The 22,638-nt window shown below is 36.5% G+C and overlaps 1 protein-coding gene across 1 annotated transcript in view; it reads right to left on the bottom strand.

The window, feature by feature from the left end:
• The window catches only part of LOC124898471, a 57,004-nt gene extending 37,595 nt beyond the window's left edge, over positions 1 to 19,409 (bottom strand). The window contains exons 1-2 of the mRNA XM_047412119.1: positions 19,047 to 19,409; positions 18,809 to 18,981 (exon numbers count right to left, since the gene is read on the bottom strand). Coding sequence (XP_047268075.1) covers positions 18,809 to 18,981; positions 19,047 to 19,409 — 536 coding nt within the window. The remainder of the gene's footprint in view (positions 1 to 18,808; positions 18,982 to 19,046) is intronic.
• Positions 19,410 to 22,638: the final 3,229 nt, after the last annotated feature.

Here is a 22,638-nt window from a genome sequence, read left to right as displayed (position 1 = left end):
CTACACCTGAAAGTGTACAACCCTCTACTAGTACTTTCTTCTGAGATAGAACTCTTAACTTTCTATAACCCCAATAGCCATTATATAATAATTTAAACACGGGAAAACTTAGAATCTTTAGGAGTATTAGCGTAACATTAGTTCACACCAACTAGAATTTCAACTCTTCTTTCTTGTAGCTCAATCATACACAATTCAATCTTAGATTCTAACATGTAACATGGATATTTCCAAACCTTTAATAAACCATACTTCCATCATAGCCTACTAGTATCACATCTCTAAACTTAAATTTTTTCCTAAACCATGAGAATTACCATTACACCTGAATATCCAACATCAAAAACCTATATCCCGTAACTTAGTTAGTAAGAACATCATATACTAGACAACTAGCCTCACTCACACTTAGCAACTTAAGGGTACCATCAAGAACACACACTATAAAAATATAAAAATAATACACCCATATCACCATGGGTACATCTTTAAATCATATTATCATACATAATCTGGAATCAATAAGCTTAAATTATTGTATGCACTAGTTCAAACCTACAGGTTCACCTTTCATAAAAGTATCCACATAGATACATAATTTGCTTAATCTAGAAAACATTATCCTAACTCTACTACGTTTAAAATTCTGAGTCCATGCTTCTAACTCGAGATCATATGCTATCATAGTATTCTGAGAAGAGATGTGAAAGCATAATTTTCTTACCTTGAAAAATAAAGGAACCGATGGGATACTTTTGAGACTGCATATAATCCCATAACATTCTATGGGGATTGTCTGAGAAAACTCTATCTATAAGGATATAAGTTTGGCTATTTTCGTTTGCTCAAGAATAAGGCAGAGTTCTCATGAATAGATTAACATAAGTAACTTCATAATTTCATATAAAACACTTATTCTTCATGATCTAATACATGAAAGAAGGAAAATATTTCTTAAATGCACGGTAGCCTATCGAAGAAAAGTACAAACATATCCATACTATTTCGCAAGACTCTACTAGACAAGGCTTTATAGACAACCTAGGACACTTGAACCTTGTGCTATGATACCAAATTTTTCATGATCCAAGGCTAACCCCAGTATTAACATGATGCTTAGAATCATAAGTGATCCCATGCTATCTCATGTACTGGCATACATCTTAAGCAGCTAACTTAAATCTCATAAAAACTAAATTTTCTGAGCAGAAACATGATCATGAAAAACTCTGAATAAATGTAATATTGACAAAGTTCACATCATGATAAACTGAAGAAAAAAATATAAATTATATGTAACGACTCTTACTGACTATCTGTGATGTCTCTACTATAATTACTATAGATAGATGAGAAATACCTCCAACAACAACTAATCAATACATATGATTAATAAAAACATAGTACATAAAGTACAATTGATTGGAGTCCCAAAATAGGAAACTCATCACCTGCTGGTTGGAAATTGCCAACTGTCTGATTATGATGTATGGGCTATAACTCGTACGTACATTATGAATCAATGTAGCACATAGACATATATATGAATTAGTACTTTTGAATGTACTGAGTAAGTAGGGGTGAATTCAATAAGTTAAAGTGAGTAGATACATAATCTTAAAATATGCTTACTAACTGTAGGTAGACTCATCAAGAGACTAAAATCAACTAAAAGCTGAAGTATCTTAAAACATGAGAAACAAAATGTAATCTATTAAGTTGGAGAATCACTACACTTAGTTTCTTAAATATTTACTTTTGTAGAATAAGTAGATTCAGAGATGGGAAGTGGTAAAACATGAATATTGTATGTAAATTTCATATAAATCTAAACATGATATAAATCTGAACTAAGGGTCATGTATAGATACAAAGCATGAAGACATGAACAAGGAAAATAAAGAATGCAAGACCAAGTATAGCATGTACTGACATGATCTGAATAACATGAATAATCTATAAATCTTACTGAATAATTACTTAAATTTGATTACTTGGTCAAGAAAACTTAAACTAAGATAAACTGAATACTTACTAAACCTGTGGGAGCTATCTCATAACCAACACTCCCCAATTTGAGCTAATCATAATCTAACCTGTAACCCTAGTTAGAAGGGTGTCAATACCTTACCACGGGTACTAATACATGGCTATATGGATCCACTAATCTGATGCCTCAAAGGACTAAGGAGTCAGTCCTAAACTAGCGGGTGACCCCAAAGAGAGTGTCATTCCTAAATTGGTAGGTTAAATATCATAGATACATACTTCCAAAACATAGGGAATGGTACTACGGACCCAGTCCTAACTGGTGGGTGAGCCCACATCCCTAGGTTTTCTCAGTTCTAAATCCTACTCCCAACTGAATGACAATGGTGTTATTAATGGTTTAACATGACATGGTACTATACTTATAAGGCTCAACATGAACTTGGTAGTCTGAATATAGTAATAAAAATCATGACTTGTCTGACTTGTAACTTAAAGACAATGACATGTATAAATAGATGGGTATCGGGTGTTCATAACCCTCCAATACTGAATGATCACAAAATACGTAAACAATGCTTAAAATAGTGGTATAAAAATAATAGTTAAATGACCCAAAACATAAGACAATTCATTAACATGGTAAATTTCATAAATTGTACCATGGGAATGAGTTAAACTTTGCAAAAACATTTAGACACTTGAATTAATGCATGAATTTGATAAGTTAACATAAAATCAATTTAAATATGCATAAGGACTTGAAGTTCAAGGCATTACATAACCTATTTTACATGGAATCATATGTGGGCATGGATTGAATTAAAATTACTAAGAAAAACCATGAATTTAAATCATCTTGAACATGTGAAATTCCATAATGAAGGAAAAATTCATAATTTAATAAAAGAAAGGGTTTTGGGTCTCAATTGGTGAAATGATCTCATTGATGAATACCCACATACCTTAATTGAATTGATTCTTGAGGATATCTTGAAATTGAACCTTCAATCCTTGTGTTCTTTTTAGGAAAATCTTGACCTTTTGTTCTTGGGAAAGGGGAAGGGTTTCTAGTGAGTAATTTTGAGGAACATGAGCAAATAATTCCCTCTTGAATGTCCCAAAATATTTTTTGGACAACTTGGGTTGAGGAAAAGGACCCAACTACCCTTGGCCTATTTCTCACGTGTAACTAAACCTCATGAAATGACCCCTATTATTAGGGAATATCCCTTGTGACACAACCCCAAGAAGGTGGAATAGCCCTTGCAACGCGAGGCTATCGTGAACCCTTACTATTTCTCACAAAAATAGACATATTTTTTTGGTCGAGTATCGGATTAAGGAAAAATTAGTATCATTGGAAAGATAACTCAATTATAAATCATTTGGTGGTTATTGATCTATAAAATTAAACATATATCAAAAGATATACACATTCAAAGTTGACCCTTGTAGAATCAAATACTAAAAATTTAGTCGAATCAAAGGCTCTTAGCTCAAATTTGCTCTAAGTGATTCATACGAATATTTTTTACCAAGATATAACTTCACACACTAGGATAATATTATTACATATGTATTAAATTATAAATCGTGGGGTTATAGTTTACACACGTAAGAACAATGGTTCAATGTCTAGCCTAAAAATGCGGGGTGTTATAGCTACTCAGTGTGGTTTTGGTTATTTTCTGTCCAAGCTACAAAATGAATCCATAAGATTCATATGTACATTATATGATAAGTAGGGTCCAAACCATATGTTGCCCAATGTCTACCCATTCACATTTTTCTTAAGGTACGACTAGGTTAGTACTTGTCGTATGGTAAAGGTATGATTAGGGTTAGGGGATTCGTATGTATGAAATAATATGATGTCCAACATTTTGATCAAGTTAAAAGTGGAAGGTACCACTCATATGGTGTGTGTACGATTGGAGGGGAGCCAACCATACCCTACTGCAAAATCTTTACAATTTAAGTTGGGGCTATACTGGACATTTTCTCTCTTAACTTCTGTTGACCACCAAGACTTAAAATACCTATGGAGGATTCCTTAACCTCTTATTCACAATCAAACACTATTTAAACACTCTCAAAGGACTTGGTTACAAAATGGGCTAGGGTTTCCTCAAGGTGGTCAATTAAGGCTCTCAAGGGTAGTTCTCTCCATCATCTTTCGTATGTAAGACATGTTACTCCTTCCTCATTGTTAATTAAAACTAAACGCATGTTTAACTTAATTTTTTTCATGGCATTATTGTGGGTTTATGTTGGTTTTTTGATATATATTGGGGTTTTTGGTTTCTAATGGTTGGATGATGTTTTCCCATGTTCTATTGATGGTTTTGATGTTTTAATTTTGGTTTGAACATATGGTTGCATGGGAGTGGTTATTTAGTTCTTGGTTTTTGAAAATATATGCCCTCAACATATTTGTTAAAATGCCAAAGAGAATGTTTTATCACATAGCTTGACTTTTATTGAAAACCTTGCATTGAATAAAATGATAATGGAACCCTGAATGATTTGAATAAATTAAATTATTTGGAAAGTCCTTGGTGGCCATGGTTTTGGTTGATTACAAATCCTATGGGGTATATGGGAATTTCCTAAAGGTTGGCTAATTACATTGCTTGCAAGATATAGTCGGTATGACTATACAACTTTATAATTCATTGGTAATAAACTCTAGAATTGGTGGTTTGATTATGTGCTAAATATTTTAACAAGGTCAATAATGGCGGGTTATGATAGCTAACCATGAAGGTGTGACACCATTAGATGGACACTAGAAACTCATGGTTGCCAACATGAGGGTTGGTCATGGTGACCGTATACTTGTAGGGTACATTGGAATCCCCTAAGTTTATACTTGTTTTAAAACCCTACAAAATCCTAAGCTTAATTCAGTTCTTTAAAGATTGATAAGAGGTCTCAGACTTAGAAAATTTTAGATAAGTATTCATACATAGTGTTATTTTAGCCTTCATAGTTGGTGATCTTATAACAAGACCCTTATCACCATTAAATATCAATCTTTAAGTTGCTTCATGATCAGGAATGTCAATAGGTGTTCTCGGACGAGTTTTGGATTTTTCGAACATCGTTTGAAGTATGTTTAGGAGTTCAAACTAATGTATCGATGCGATCTCGATGTGCCACCTCGCCTATCGTGTCGAGGAATATTTTCTTCCAACTCCCAGTGCAATTTCCAGTGTACCGACATAGACTCTACGCGGTGCATTAGCCATAGTGTCAATCCCTTTAACATGGGGTGTCGGTCGGCGTATCACTAGGCCATTTTTTAGTCATTAAAAAGATGCATCGGCAGGGGTATTTGGGTCATTTTTCCACATCTATCATTCCCCAAAACACAAGATCTATCCACTTTAGAGGCAAAATCCATTCACTATTCTCAAAATTACTCAAGAAACAAAACCCTAAAGCTTCTAATTCAAGGTTCAAGATTAAAGAACTCACCATCAACCTTAGTCAATTCAAGTACCAAGGTATGTGAAGTATTCATCCAAGGTTTCCTTTCACCCTTGGAGTCCAAGAAACTCTTTTAAACTTCAAGTAAATTGATTCCATGATTTCCATGATTGGATTTAAGTGTATTCATGATTATAATGTTAATTGGGTTTCTAATTCATGGTCTATTACAAGTTTTATGTGGAATTGATTATTATGTGTGTAGTATCATGTTAATTCATGTTAAATCCATTGAATTTATGAATTTGGGAATTTATGTTATGATGCCTAGATGTTGTTTTAGTATCATGTGCATAGTTATGCTCCCCAAGTATTTGTTAAAATGCTCATGTGAGTTAAATGGGGAATAATTCATGGAATGTTTGTATATATGTAAAATTATACCTTATAGGTGTTTAATAAAATATCTCTATGGATGAGTTATGAACTAGTGCACAGTGTTATCCTTTTCAAGTTTACTCTATGCTTTGCTTTTCATGCTATTGAGTCCTGGGGATATTCAATACCCAAAAATTTAGCTACCTAACTAGAGCTACAGTAGTTACAGAAAAGTCTCAACAGTGTTACAAATAGTAGTATTCGGTAATCAGTCACAGTCTCAGTTCAGTATTTAGTCCATAATTTGGTAAACTCAGTTAGTTAACCAGATTCAATATTATTTTGTCAGTTAGCAGAACCTAGTGAATTCAATTCAGTTCAGTTAGACAGTACTATCAGTAGTAGTTTAGTCAAGCCTAATATGGACTAAAAAATAGTTTAGTGTATATTCAGTTGGGAGTATGATTCAGCACCGAGCGAACCCAGGGATGGGGGCACTCCTAACAGTATAGGGTTTGATCCTAAGTAGCAATCCCTGCATTATAGGACTACGTAGCCAGCATAGGTTGAGATATCTTCCTGCTAGACTAGGGTTGATGCATCTCACACAAGTTTTCCTACCAATAAGGGTTGACCAAAGAGCTTCCTGTCAGAGAGGGTTAACTCACAGCTTGTTTTTACCCATGGAACGGTACTAACACCCTTTCAACTGGGGTTATAGGTTAAACCCCAATCCATTCAGAGAGGGGCATATCGGTTAGATGATTACCTCCCATAATTTAAGTTTTAGTATAGAACTCGGTTTGGTTCTACAGAATCAGGACTGTCAGATACAGTCACCCAGATAAGTAAACTCAGATATCAGTTAATCATTATTTAGAACTCAGTAACCAGTGTTGACATGATCTCAGCTACAGTTTATGTATTCATGCATGCACTCTCATTCAGATATGTTCATGTTATTCAGTTAGTTATTTTTCATGCATATGAACACATGCATATCAACCTACCTCACTTATCATACCTATATATTCAAAGTACTGATGCATACTTTTCTTTTGAGCTATGATGTCTTATATCATAGGTTCAGATGCACGGGCTCCTGACTGTACTTAGCAGTCCACCCTGTCAGCAGTAGACTTAGTGGTGAGTCCTCATAGTTCGAGGATAGAGTATTATTTCAGTATTTTAGTATAGTTTTCAGTAGTCAGGGTTACTTGGGGTCTTGTCCCATCAAATCTATAATTCAGACAATTAGAGGATTTCAAACTAGAGTATTTCAAATAGATATTTCAGTATTTAGTATTTGTTTTTAGTTATGAACCTTGTGGAGATTCCATCCTACCTTCTGCATTTATTTTAGTAATATCAGTATTTTAGTTCACAGTAGGTACCAATCATGGGTTATTTGGTGGTCCTTCGGGGTTGCTAGCACTGTGTAGCATCCGGGGTATAGACTCGGGGTGTTACACTTATATATATGTATCATGGAGGGTGAAGGGTATAAGGGAATCCTCAACCCCTATGATATTTTTTATTCGTGCGGCTACATGCACTGGGGCCCATTCAGGGGGTAACACTGGACCCATATAGCCCAATGGATGGTGTTAGGAATGTCAAGCTACACAACCAAGTTAACTATTTAAATGCATGCTAAACCTAGTTCCCTTTCTCGGCATAATATTTATATATGTATAAAACTGATTCCATTTGGATATTTACTTTGGTTTTGAACAATGGCATTACTTTATCCTTATTCCTGAGTACATGTTAATGTTTACCCTCTAACCTGTCTTCTGATGTTATATCCCCACGCAATGCAGGAATCGACCATACTATTTTTCTGCTCATTGATCTTGGATTCGAGGACAACTTTGTGTCGGATAAAGTGGTGAGCTTCCATACTCTGGAATACCCCATTTCATATGATGGATACTTTCTCATACTTTTTTTATTTCTTGGAGTTTGGTTTTGGCTATGGTCGGGTTCATGTCCTAACTAGATGTTCTTTGTTTTCAGATAGAGGCTTTGTGTGACTACTTTGGGCATGGCGGTGTCGGTATTCGTATCAGCCTTGCAATTGGTATTGGTATTGGGTTGACACTTGTTGGATAGATTTATAGACTTTAACCAATGTATTTTATTTATGATTGTTCCATCTTGTCCTATGTTCGGAATACATCCAACATAGGGTGCAAAATAGTTATGATTAGATTTGGGGGGGCTCTCCAGTCCTGATTTGACCTAACGAGCCCGACACAACTAGGCCCTAGTTCAGGTCTTATCATCAAACAAATCATCTATACTTGGATGTGGGTATTTAAAATTTAGCACCACCCTATTCAACTACCGATAATCAATACACCTCTGAAGGTACCCATCCTTCTTACGCACGAATAAAAGTGGTACACCCCAAGGAGACACACTAGGATGGATGAAACCCTTGTCTAAAAGATCCTTTCGTTGCTCCTTAAGGTTCTTTAACTTAGTCAAAGCCATTATATACGGGGGAATAAATATTGGATGAGTGTCCTAAACAAGATCAATCCCAAAATCGATCTCTCTATCGGGATGAACACCAGGAGGCCATCAGGGAATGCCTCAAGAAATTCATTCACCACTGGGGTGGAATGTAAAGAAGGACCTTCTGAGTTAGAATCTTTAACCCTGACCAAATGATAGAGACACCCCTTGTAGATTAGTCTCCGAGCTCTAAGATATGATATGAACCTCCCCTTAGGTGATAAGAGCCACCCTCCTATTCAATAACCAGCTCATTAGGGAATTTAAAGACAAACTTACAGGTCTGACAATCTAAAGAAGCTTAATACGAGTGCAACCAATGTATCCTAATATGACTCCAAAGTCAACCATGTCTAGTTTGAACAAATCCACCAAGGTCTCCCGACCACTTATATACAGCACACAACTCGTATGGAATCTTCTAGCCCCGACAGAGTCACCCATCAAGGTAGAAATATAAAAAGGGTTTGAAATACACTTGGGACCAAAACCAAAATGCACAGCCACAAATAGGGTAACATAAGAGATAGTGGACCCCGAATCAAGTAAATAGTACACATTATTGGAAAAGAGTTTCAACATACCAGTAACGACATCAAGCGATGCCTTGAACTCCTGACGGTTAGTGAGTGCATAGAGTCAGTTCTGAAAAGATGGTGCACTCGTTGGTGTCGTATCTGATGAGGTGGCAATAGGAATATTGTTTTCCCCAGAGGTAACCTTACCAATAAGAAAACTTTTAAGTATATGCCCTAGATGACAACAATTAAAGCACTTGTCGTTTGCTTCATCACAGTAACCCTGATACAATCGACCATAAAATTTGCAGGGAGGATATAATGTTGTTGATTAGGCCCCACTAGCTTGCGATTGGTCACCCTACGCACTATGATTGTCTCGACCATGATTATGCCTATCACCAAATAACTTTGGGTAGGGAACACTAGCCGTCGAGTAAGACCCAGAATTGCCCCACTTCTTTTTGGACCAATTTCAACCACCTATACAACTTTGCTGTTGGACACCACCCTACTAAAAATATCTAAACTTCTTGCTCTGCCTTTCCTCTATCTCCGCCGATTTCCTTTTCTCTTCCTCAACCTACTGCATGTACACAACAAACCTGAAGATATCCATGTCCTTGTGTAATAAGGCAGCCGTACTCTCCAAAATCAAGTCTCATGATAATCCAAAAGCAAACTTCCTCATTCTAGCCCGTATGCTAGAAACTAACTCCGGAGCATACCACGACAATTGGTGAAACTTCAAGGTATACTCCTTGAATTACATCTTACCATGCTTCAGGTTAACAAACACTTCTTCCTTCGCTTTCCTCAGCTCTGGAGGAAAGAAGCGGTCCAAAAAAACACTAGAGAAATCATCCCATAAGGATGACTCAACATCGATAACCCTAGAATGTTCCCATTCCTAATACCATTGATAGTCTATATATTTTAGTTGGTCGGCAGAAAATTTCACACCCTCGATGTTTATAGAATGTATAATATGGAAGATCTTTTCTGTGTCATCAATAAAACCTTAAGGATAGTCCTCAACCTTAATGATCGGTAAAGGTTGAAGGGTTTAACCTCATAAAATGGACAACCCATGTGGCCTCAGAATATTGAATAACGGAAACACCATGCTCGTCCTAAGAATCTAACAACCTTAATATATGGATAGACTGACAAAACTCATCATTCATCACATCAACCTAAGACGCTCGGGAAGGATGGAGGAGACTGGTGGAACTCTAGAAGGGTAATCAGGAATTGGACACCTACACCAAGTCTATACCCCATAAGAAGAGTGTATCCCATTAGCATTGTCCCCAAGTGGGATAGAGGATTTTCTATGAGCTTTATATCATTGGGGAGGCATGATCTGAAAAGCAAACAAATAGAAATTAGAGAGACTATGGACCTCAAACTCTGTAACTTGAAACAGAATAACAAGAAAGGGAAACAATACTAAATATCTCGTTGCCTCTCCCTTATAAGTGTGGCGTGCTACACACCCATAAAATAGACTCTACTCGACATGGCTATGTCGGACACCCAAATGACCATGAGTCTAGGGCTATGATACAAATCTGACATGACCTAAATGAAGGCCTAGTCGTGTCGAGTATATCATGTTAAAATAGGAGTGGAGACATACCCTAATACCCCATCATTAACCACACTACACCCCATGTTGGATGAATTTCAATCACATAACAAGATAAAACAATAATAATCTAAGCACAGTGAAGTAAGTTTATAATTATAACCAAACAACCTCAACTAAATATCCAACCAATACCAATACCAATGCTAACACTAATACCGACACCACCCATGCCTATATTAGTCTGACAAAGCCTTTAACCAGAATAAGGAATATCCGAATGGGACATGCCCCCGACTATAGCCAAAACCAAAACCAAAGAAATAATAATGAAAAGAAGTCCAAAGCATGAAATAGGGTATTGTTGAGTATTAAATCTCACCACTTTAATCTAACTTAAATCTGTCCCGAAATCCAAGTGACTAAACAAGAGGAATGGTAGTATGAACGGTTCCTCCATCGTGTGTGGATACATCGCTCGAAGAGGGTTGGCGGAGTGAATGCAAGCATGTAACTCAGGGATAAAGATAAAATAATTCTAAGCCAAATCAAATAACCATATGCAATCATATATAAATATATATATATCATGTCAGGATAGGGAACAAGGTTTAGCATTTATTTAAAACTTTAACCTGGGTTGTGTAGCTTGACTGTCCTAAAACTACCCATAAGTTATTTGGATTCAACTCCCCTTGCTGAAAAGGCCCCAGTGTGTGATAGTCGTATGACTGAAGAAAAGAACCTGAGATGACTAGTACATCCCAAAAATATAACATGCGATATCATGCACATGGTCACTAATAGCACCCTCACATCGGCAAAAATGAGTTTCCGGTGTTGGTCCCCTCGATACCTCCACCTTTAACGACTTTGCCACTCAAACCCCTTTAAGACCATACAAAATCATTTACACCTTCCCAACCATTTACCAAGAAGTCTTTTAATTAGGCATTAACCATTGGTATCGTCATACCAAAATTAGAGGTTGCAAGTCTATTTTCTTATGACATATAAACCATTAAATTAAATTAGACTCCACCATTTCCAATTAAACCAAAACAATTTATAATCAAACTATGAACACCAAGGCCTTTCCAAAACCAATTCATGTTCCTTTAACCACTTATGCAATGTAAAGAATCCAAGAAGAGTAAAATTATGAGACAAAATCATTCTCATTAACAATTTCACAAACAGGTTGAGGGTATGCCATTATCAAATCCAAAATCATCAAATTTGGGACAACAATGACCACTCAATTAAATCACCATTCCCATGCACACATATATGTAAAACCATAATTAAAACTTAAAAAAACCATAATTAAATCATGAGAAACATTAATGAATCATCTAAAACCCCCAACCTTTATTTCAAAACCATAACAATACTATAAAATCATACATTAAAACATATGTTTTTGGTAAAATAACAATGATCGAAGATTCACATGCCTTAGACACTAAGAAGTATGGAGACAAACCACCCTTGAAAGCCTTAATTTATTATCTTGATGAAACCCTAGCTTTTGCTTAAACAAAGAGTTTGATAGAGAATCTAAGAGTGTTTTAATGTGAATAATGTGTTAATAAAGTACCAAATGGTGTTTCAAGTCATAATATCAAAGGGAGTTAAAAGGGGAAATTCCCAGAAAGCCCCAAACTTAAAATTGAAAAAAGGATGCAGGTGGTTACGTGTTGACCCCCTTGACTCATGACTACAACATAAGACTCATACCCTTAAGTCATCACAAAGATAGTGAGTTGCACACCTATACACAGTCCACCATATGACTCCATGGTCCACTTATTACCAGAACATATGACTTGTATGGTTTAGTCATATCCAAGAAATGACCATAAGGGATTGTACATTGGACAATATGCGACGCAACCCTACCACTCGTAACCTATCCTCAAGGATTTTTATGACCCATTATACTTTGATACAAGTCATGTCAGCAGGTTACTAATATGATTAAGGATAGTCGGAATGAAACCCAATCACTACCCATTGGATAGCTAACGATGAAGATCACCTGACCCTTACCCACTTTACTGAATGTATGGTTAAGTCGACAATAAGATAGAAAGCTCAAAGCTTAGGAAATTTTCAAGGTCCAAAAAGTGATAATGCTCAAACTACACTCTTGAATGGGTGTAAGTAATCATTGTCAATATAAAACCCAACTAGGTTCGGGTCGAATCCCACAGGGAATATGGTATGAACTCAAGTCATTTGCGATTTAATTCACTGATAGTCTAATGTTTCTTGAAATGAGGGGTTTAAGTTTAACAAATAATTGTTTGTCACTTTCATTTTGGTGTTTGGAATCAAGAGTTTAAGAAATAACCAGAATTATGTTCACTAGGGCTTTTGGTACATGACAGATGCTAAAGGTGATTAAAGATTCTCACAGTGGGTTGGATGACAAGCTATCTTTATTGTTGTTATGCTTAAATGTCTCTCAAACTACTTAAGCGTTTAATTCCCTAATCCTCTCGAACTTAGGGAATTTCTATTCAATTTCCAGATTTTACCTCAGGTTAACAAACCTTGTTACAGTGCTGATTATTAAATGAAGTATTTCGGAGTCCCTGTTGATAATTCACTTCCTACTATATTTGATTTCTTTATCAAGCAAATTAAAGCAGGTGTGTCTACTATTTGCAACCAACAGACGTTAATTAAAGATTCAGAATTATCAAGAGATCCTACCACCTATTGAATCTTGAATACTTAGCACCTTATCAAGACCTAACTCTAAATCATATATTTTAGGTTAATGGATTTAGCCACTCATGATGCAATGAACAAAACACATAATTGAATTCATAATTCTAAAGATGAACTTATAGAGATGAATAATAATTACTGAATCGTAGATTAGATCACAAGGGAAAATTCCAACATACTGATAATAATTTCTCAAAATAATTGTGTTGTTGAAGTCTTGGAGTAGAGAGAGAAAATATCAAAGTATGTTGTCAAAAACTCAAAGTGTCGAATAATCTCTCCAATCCTCCTAGAAAACCCTAAAACAAAGATTTAAATAGTTAACCCTAATTATGGAAACAAAAATCAAGATTACAGCTTTTCCTTGGAAATGACGACGACATCTGTGAGAGCTTATCATGAGTCTGACGACTTATCACGGATGTCGTCAGCTCCTCTTCACTGTTGTCTCTTGCTATCTAAGACTAACGACGATGAAGATTGCTTATCATAATTTAAACGGATTATCAAGAAAATCATCATATTCCTACTTCAATTCTTATGTCTGACGCTATCCTTGACACCTTTTAACCATCCTGGTGGCCTATCACAAAATGTTGTCAACTCTTCCAGCTAAAACTCATCTCTTATTTAAGGTTGATATTGTCTTTTATAGCTTATCACTGGGCTGACGACTTATAATAAATGTCATCAACCACACTTGTCTTTTATTTTCTTCACATTTTAGCCTTTTTGCTTCCCTTATTTTTGGTTCCCTATATCTCAACATTTACTGCAAAATCAAAGTAAGCTAATCAAAAACAACTAAAGTTGCTTAAGATCTTGCAATTATTTAGAGTTAAAAGCTCAAATATGTTAGCATAGGCTCACACATCAACACCCTTAACTTAAATAATTGCTTGTCCTAAAGAAACCATGACATAACTAAGAGAATACAAAGTACACTTTGGCAGCTAACTATTCATATTAGTTCAGAATACATTCACCATCTCCAAGGTCAGTTAATTTAAAACTCACTGTTGATGTTTTGAAGAACACTCATGCTACTCACAAGAATTAAGATGTGGCAAAAAATTATCAAAACAACCATGACATACCAAGATCACACTATCTGAACAAGTCAGTGACTAGCAATATACCCAGTGTGCCCTCACAATAAAGAAATCCCTTTTTTACTCATATTAGAATTCATATACATAAATATAGGGACAATCACAAGACTCACTCTCAAAATAAAGTTCCAAACACTGCATGTCAAATTATATAGTCTTGCCCTTATAGTCAGTACCTAAGTCTTCAGACAGGTCAGTTAGGATCACTATAGGACTTTTCTTAAGCTTGTAACGTCGGTCAGGGTTGGAATGATATTCATGGACATTTTAGAGTGACTATGCCTCCTTGACACTACACTAAACTTTTAGGGTTTCACTTCTCAACCTTTTCTTCTTCCTCATGATCAAGATGGATGCGGTCTTTTCAATCATCATATTATCTTTTTATCATCTTTTACGTAGCTTTCCCTTTTCTTATTTCTTTTTCATCGCACCCAACTTTTTATTTTTTTCTCTTATTCTTCCTCTCTTTATATTCATTTTCCATCACGAACCCCTATGAAAGACACCCTTAACTTAGGTTGTTTGCCTAAGTCAAGGTGTACAGTATCAAAGAAGGACCAGGGCCAAAACAGGTTCATTATGATATAAATGGGAAGGTGAGAGATGTCATAGAAAAAAATAGGCTAATTAGGCTCAAAATAGGGATCAAGGGATCTTATGTACAAAGGGAAGGTCATTTTGGATAAAGTGGACAAAAATCAAAACAGCCTATGATCATTTCCTAACCCCTATCCTACAACCTAGGCAGGACTAAAGGGAAAATTCTATATTCGACACACAACAGGAACTAAGTAAGACCTCACACACAAATGTAGAACACAAGTATATAACACATCACTACTTATCTGATTCATGTAAATTGTTCAGCAAAAATCGTCAAGTTGCCAGACTAATGCCATAAAAAGATGCACTGCGATCACAAATGAATGCAATTCACATAGTTATAAACTCAGACCAATGGAAAGGTGCTCAAAAGTCACAAACCAAGCTAACTGTCTCAAGTACCTGTATTACTCCTAATTATCTACCAAAAATTATTACAACAACATCCTACCTTATTCACTTAACTTAAAATCAAAACAAAACTAAACTGAGGGCTAAAGTATACCTGAAATAGATCAATTCTGGGGTTCATGGGTTGCCTCCCATGCAGTGCCTAATTTAACATCGTGGAAAGTATCAGGTATCTCGATTACTTCAGACTTCATCGATACAAATAATGGTAATACTTTTCATTGACTTTTTTAGACCAATGTAAAGTTTGACACGTTGCCCATTTACCTTGAAGGTACTATTGTCATCATTTTCAAGTTCCACTACTCCAGATAAGTAGACTTGGATAACTTTAAAAGGACCTGACCTCTTAGATTTCAGCCTACCTGGGAACAAATTGTCTAGAGTTGAACAGAAGCACCTAGTCACCCTTGTAGGACTCCCATTTCTCTATCCTTTAATCAAGGTACTTTTTTATCTTTCTTTATATAGATCCACTTGTTCATATGCCCTGAGACAAAATTCATCCCTCTCTCTCAATTTTCCCAGTCTCAGCTTTGCTGCTTCCTTCCAATTCAAATTCAGTCTTTTGAGTGCCCATAAGGCCTTGCGCTCCAGCTCTATTGGTAGGTGGCAAGCTTTTCCATAGACCAGCTAAAATTTTTACATGCCAATGGGTGTCTTGAAAGCAGTACGATATGCCCACAAGGCATTATCGATCTTTTGAAACCAATCTTTCCAACTAGCGTTCACCATTTTGGCTAGGATGGCTTTAATCTCATGATTTGACACCTCCACTTACCCACTGGTTTATGGGTGGTATGGAGTAGCTACTCCGTTCTGTTTCACCCCATAATTTACCAAAGCTGCTCAAAACAATTTGTTGTAAAAAAATGAGATCCTCCATCGCTTATGATCGTACATGGTACTCCAAAGCGAAAGAAGGTGTTCTTCTTGAGAAAAACAACAACCCTATTCCCTTCATTATCAGACAAGGCCATAGCTTCAACCTATTTCAAGACGTGTCAATAGCAACTAAAATATACTTTATCCCGTACGAGCTTACAAAAGGACCCATGAATTCAATGCCCCAGACATCAAATAATTCCACTTCAATCATCTTAGTCAAGGGCATCTCATGTCTTTTAGAGATTGACCCCTGCCTCTAACATTGGTCACATTTTAGCACAAACTCATAGGCATCCTTGAATAATGTTGGCCAATAATAGCTACTCTGGAACACCTTCCTAGCCGTTCGGTCACCTTCATGGTGACCCCCAACTGGGTAAGCATGACATGCTTCCAATATGCACAATACATCTACTTTTGGCACATATCTTCTTATAATATTATTTGCACATCACTAAAATAGGTACCGCTCATCCCAAAAGTAATGTGTCACATCATGGAAGAATTTCTTTCTTTGGTGGAAAGAAAGATTTTCTGGGATGACCTCACTCAAACATAATTTGCATAATCTGCGTACTAAGGAAATTTTTCCATAGCGGCAAACAGGATCTCCTCATCAGGAAATGCATCATTTTTCTTTGTTTTATCAATAATTTTCTATGCACCTTTCATTCTAGACAGATGATCTGTAACCTGTTTTTCACAACCTTTCCTATCCTTGACCTCAAAGTCAATTCTTACAATAGCAATACCCATATAATCAGCCTTTGTTTTTCATCTTTCTTAGCCATCAAATACCTCAAGGCAGCATGGTCGGTGTGGACCACTACTTTGGTTCCAAGTAGATAAGCTCTGAACATCTCAAAAGCATACACTACAGCCAGAATCCTATTCAGTGATGGTGTAATTCTTTTACGCTCCATTCAGTGCTTTGCTGGCATAATATATCGAATGAAACAGCTTGTCTCTCTTTTATCCCAATACAGCTCCAAGGGTAAAACCACTTGCATCATACATGATCTCAAATAGTTTTGACCAGTCAAGTGTGACAACAATAGGGGCCTCAACCAATTTCTTTTTAACGCATTCAAATGCCTTCAAGAACTCATCATCGAAGGAAAATTTCACTTTTTTCTTCAAAGGTTTGCAAAGTGGATTTGTAATCTTTGTGACTTTTTTTATAAATCTCCAATAAAAGCCGGCATGTCAAATAAAACTACACACTCCCTTCACTGAAATGTGAGGTGGTAGTTTCTCAATAACTTCCACTTTTCTCAATCAACTTCTATTCGTTTTTCAGAAATTTCGTGGCCGAGAATGATGCCCTCCTTTATCGTGAAATGGCATTTTCCTAGTTAATCACCAAATTAAACTCAACACATCTTTGCAAGGATAGGTTCATATTTTCCAAACATATCTCGAATGAATCACCCACCATAGAGAAATCATCCATGAATACCTCTATGGTGTCCTCCACCATGTCTGAGATGATAGACATCATACACCATTGAAAAGTGGCGGGCGCATTGCATAGCCCAAATGGCATCCTCTTAAATTCAACGGTGCCATATGGGCATATGAATGTCGTCTTCTCTTGATCTTCAAGAGCAATGCAAATTTTGTCCATAAAAGGGATCGTGAAGTGGTCTTTCAGATCCAAGAATTCAGCTTGCGGTAGTCCATGAAAATTCTCCACCCAGTTAAAGGACTGAGTGGAACAACTCATTCTTGTCATTAATAACGACCGTCATACCCTTTTTTTGGGCACGTATTGAATTGGGCTCACCCACTTGCTGTTAGAAATAGCGTAAACCACTCTTGCATCTAACCACTTAATAATTTCTTTCTTAACCACCTCTTGCATTAGTGGGTTAAGACGGTGTTAATACTCTATGGTTGGAATACAATCTTCCTCAAGTTGAATTTTATGCGTGTAGATGCCCGGGGGAATGCCAATAATATCCGCAATGGTCCAGCCTATAGCTCTCTTACACCTCCAAAGTACTAAAATAAGTGTGTTTACCTATTTCTTATCCAAATCAGCCACAATAATAACATCTAGCATGTTTCCATTGCCCAAAAATACGTACCATAAATGCCCATGCAGTTCTTTCAATTCCAACACCGGAGGCTCTTCAATAAATGGCTTGGATGGTGGTGGTGTTCAATTAGCAAGGTCAAGGTCTAGCTTTTTAGGAGCATACGGTTATGAACCCATTCCTGTCAAAGAACAAACTGTCTCTTCATACTCCTCGATGCCTTCACTATTATAATTCATCATGACTACCACCAAAGGTTTGATAACAAGTTGCTCAGCTATGGATACCTCCTGTTCGTCCTCATAATACATATCAACTACTGAGAACACACTCATTTATTTATGCTACTTTATTGACTAACCCACATCATACCATACCACTTCATCATTCATCCTAAATAAGAGCTTATTCGCTCTTAAATCAATCAATATACTTCCAGTTACGAGGAAAGGTTGACCCAACATTATGGGCACCTCGAAGTCCACCTCTCAATCCAGAATGATGAAGTCGGCAGGGAATATAAAGTTGGACACCTTCATGAAAACATCATACAAAATGCCAATAGGTCACTTTACTGACCTATCCGCCATCACGAGCCACATATTGGTGGGTATGGGATTTCCCAGCCCCAGCTTTCTATAAACAATTAATGACATCAAATTAATGAGTGCTCTCACATCACATAATGCTTTGGCAAATTCCATAGTCCCAATTGTGCAGGAAATAGTGAATGCACCTGAGTCTGTCTTCTTCTGCATTAATGTCCTTGTAGAAATAGCATACAATGGTGGAGATCTTTCTCTAATTCACAGCTCACCGCTCTTTTCTTAGTTATAAGGTCCTTCATCAATTTCACATATCCTGGCATTTGCTCAAGTACCTCAACCAATGGCACATTTACTGTCAATTGCTTGAGCATTGCCATAAATTTGCTGAATTTTACATCATCAGCCTTCTTTTTCAATCGTAGAAGAAAGGGAGGTAGTGGTCTTGGGATAGTTTTCTGCACCACTTCCCCTTCCTTCTCTTTTACCTTCTCTAAAGCATCAATAGAACTATCCAGCTTCTCAAACTCCACTAGATTATTTTCTTCTGGTCCATCCACAACTACCTTATCATTTATAGATTTTCCCCCAGAAAGAAAAGGTAAGATCTTACCACTCCTAGTGGTAATCGCCATACAGGAGCCATTATTTCACTGATTCTAAACTGTATCTCTTGGTAATGTTCTACTCTTTTTTTGGTTGATTGCAATGGAAAGATGGATCATCTGCTGTCTAACTGTTTGATTACATTGGAGTGTGAGTGCACCAACTGACTGATGGATGTCATATCAGTCTTCATGGTTGTTACACTAAAGTTGGTGGCCTCAACTCTCTTCAATAAATTCTCCATCATGTCCTCCATGGACATCTTTCTAGAGCTAGTTGTAGTAGTTTCACATTTTCTAAGAGGAATATATAAAACACTCCTGTCATTATTACTTGTCCAATTTCCATGCTCCGTGTCTTTGTAACCACGCTTGACATAAATGTTTCGACCTTGATTCCCTTGGCTATTGCCTTGTAAACCCCCTAATTATTAACATAATTGACCTCTTCTTTAGGTTTTATATCAATTCGTTCTTGAGACATCCTAGCCTTCACTTTCTCAGTCTTCCCCGATAATAGGTGCTTGGTGAGAAAGTCCATCTGAGTCTTTAGATGGGCCCTATCTTGATCTCTTTCCTTATCTCTCCTGCATTGTTTAGTAGACATACCAATAGAAATAGTGGGGCATGCTACCACAGACTCCTTGGTATGCCAAGATCTACTTTGTTTGGTCATCCTATTCAGCATATCTGAGGCATCATGAAAAGACAGATCAACAAATGAGTCAGTAGCAGTATTTTCTACAATCGGCTTTGTTATAGAGTTTAGGGCTCTATACAAAGTCTCCATCAAGTGTAGGTCCATCATATTATGGTTTGGACACTGTGTCAACTTATTCTTGAATCTCTCCCATATCTCATGCAAAGAGTCAGTAGGGATCTATCTAAAGTTATTGATCTTATCTCTCAACTGTACCCTCCTGGAGGGCGGAAAAAATTATTCTACGAACGCTTTTTTTAATTCCCTCAAGTGGGTGATGGAATTAGGCATAAGTTTCATTCAGCCATAATGTTTCCTTCCCATACAGAGACAATGGGAACAACCTCAACCGGATAGCGTTCTGGCCCACTCCTGGGTTATCAAAATATTTGCAAATGGTGACAAAATTCACCAAATATAGGTTGGGGTCATCCCCAGGAAGTCCTCCAAACAAACCCTTTAGATTAAGGAGTTGGATCATAGTGCTCATAATGTTAAATTTGTCTCTAGGTGCCAACGTGGAGGAATGATTCCACCCATTGCACCTGCCCCGTCTAAACCAACATCATTATAATTTATATCATACTGGACCAGCTAGTAATCTTGTCTTCTTTGGAATGGATGGTTCCGGTTAACATTGTGTGGCACTTGCGCAGCTATCTGCTCTGCACTCCTTGGGTTCCCAGGATTCAATAATTCCTTGTCCCCTAAATCTTCATCCTCAAGGTTTTGATGTCGCGCATATTGCCCGACATTTTCCATGTTCACCAGAGCTCTCGCTAAGGCTGCTAGTCTATCAACCTCTTCTTATTCTACCATTCTTCCTATACGTTGCTGTTCTGGATTAGGTGATAATAACTATTCTCCAAAACTTCTGGTGCTTGGCATACACTATAAAAATCCTGTAAATAGATAAAAATAACAAATAAATGTAAATCTAGGAAACTTAACTAACAGTCAATTAGCGCACACAAACTTTAGTTTATAACCGTATTCCCTAGCAACGGTGCCCTTTTTTATAACGCTCAAACTACACTCTTAAATGGGTGTAAGCAATCATTGTCAATATAAAACCCAGCTAGGTTGGGGTCGAATCCCACATAGAATATGGTATGAAATTAATTCATTTGCGATTTAATTCACTGATAGTCTAATGTTTCCTGAAATAGGGGGTTTAAGTTTAACAAATAATTGTTTGTCACTTTATAATCAAGAGTTTATGAAATAACCATAATTATGTTCACTAGGGCTTTTGGTATATGACAGATGCTAATGGTGATTCAAGATTCTCGCGGTGGGTTGGATGAAAAGCTATCTTTATCGATGTTATGCTTAAATGTCTCTCGACCTACTTAAGCATTTAATTCCCTAATCCTATAGGACTTAGGGAATTTTTATTCACTGCCCAGATTTTACCTCAGTTTAATCAACCTTGTTACAGCGCTGATTATTAAACGAAGTATTTTTGAGTCCCTGTTGATAATTCACTTCCTACTATATTTCATTTCTTTCTCAAGCAAATCAAAGCAGGTGTGTCTACTATTTGCAACCAACAGACATTAATTAAAGATTCAGAATTATCAAGAGATCCTACCACCTATTGAATCTTGAATACTTAGCACCTCATCAAGACCTAACTCTAGATCCCATAATTCAGGTTAATGGAGTTTAGCCACTCATGATGCAATGAACGAAACACATAATTGAATTCATGATTTGAAAGATGAACTTATAGATATGAATAATAATCAATGAATCGTAGATTAGATCACAAGGGAAAATTCCAAAATACTGATAATAATCTCTCAAAATAGTTGTGTTGTTAAAGATTAGGAGTAGAGAGAGAAAATATCAAAGTATGTTGTCAAAAACTCAAAGTGTCAAATAATCTCTCCAATCCATATAGAAAACCCTAAAACAAAACTTTAAATAGTTTACCTTAATTATGGAAAAAAAATCAAGGTTACATCTTTTTGTCCGAATAGACAAAGATATCTGTGATAGCTTATCAGGAGTCTGATGACTTATCATAGATGTCGTCAGCTCTTCTTCACTTTTAGCTCTTTTTGTCTAAGACTGACGATGATGACGATGGCTTATCAGTATTTTGACAGCTTATTAAGAACATCATCACATTTCTGCTCTAATTTTTATGTCCTGTCTATGTCTGATGGTATCCTTGAAGCCTTATCACCATCCTGATGGCCTATCACAAAATATCATTAACTTTTCCAGCTGAAACTCATCTCCTATTTAAGGCTGATATTTTCTTTGATAGCTTATCACTAGGCTTAAAACTTATCATGAATGTCGTCAGCCACACTTGTCTTTTATTTGCTACACATTTCGGCCTTTTTGCTTCCATTATTTTTGGTTCCCCTGCATCTCAACATTTACTGGAAAATCAAAGTAAACTAATCAAAAACAACTAAAGTTGCTCAAGATCTTGCAATTATTTAGAGCTAAAAGCCTCAAATGTGTTATCATAGGCTCATATATCAAAACTCAAGGTGTTTCACCTAATGACCTTGAACCGAGGCTCTAATACCTAGCTTATCA

This window comes from Capsicum annuum, chromosome 5, assembly GCF_002878395.1.
Source record: "Capsicum annuum cultivar UCD-10X-F1 chromosome 5, UCD10Xv1.1, whole genome shotgun sequence".
In the NCBI taxonomy this organism is placed as follows: Eukaryota; Viridiplantae; Streptophyta; class Magnoliopsida; order Solanales; family Solanaceae; genus Capsicum; species Capsicum annuum.
Note: the sequence above shows the minus strand (reverse complement) of the source record. Positions and strands in the feature narration are given on the sequence as shown.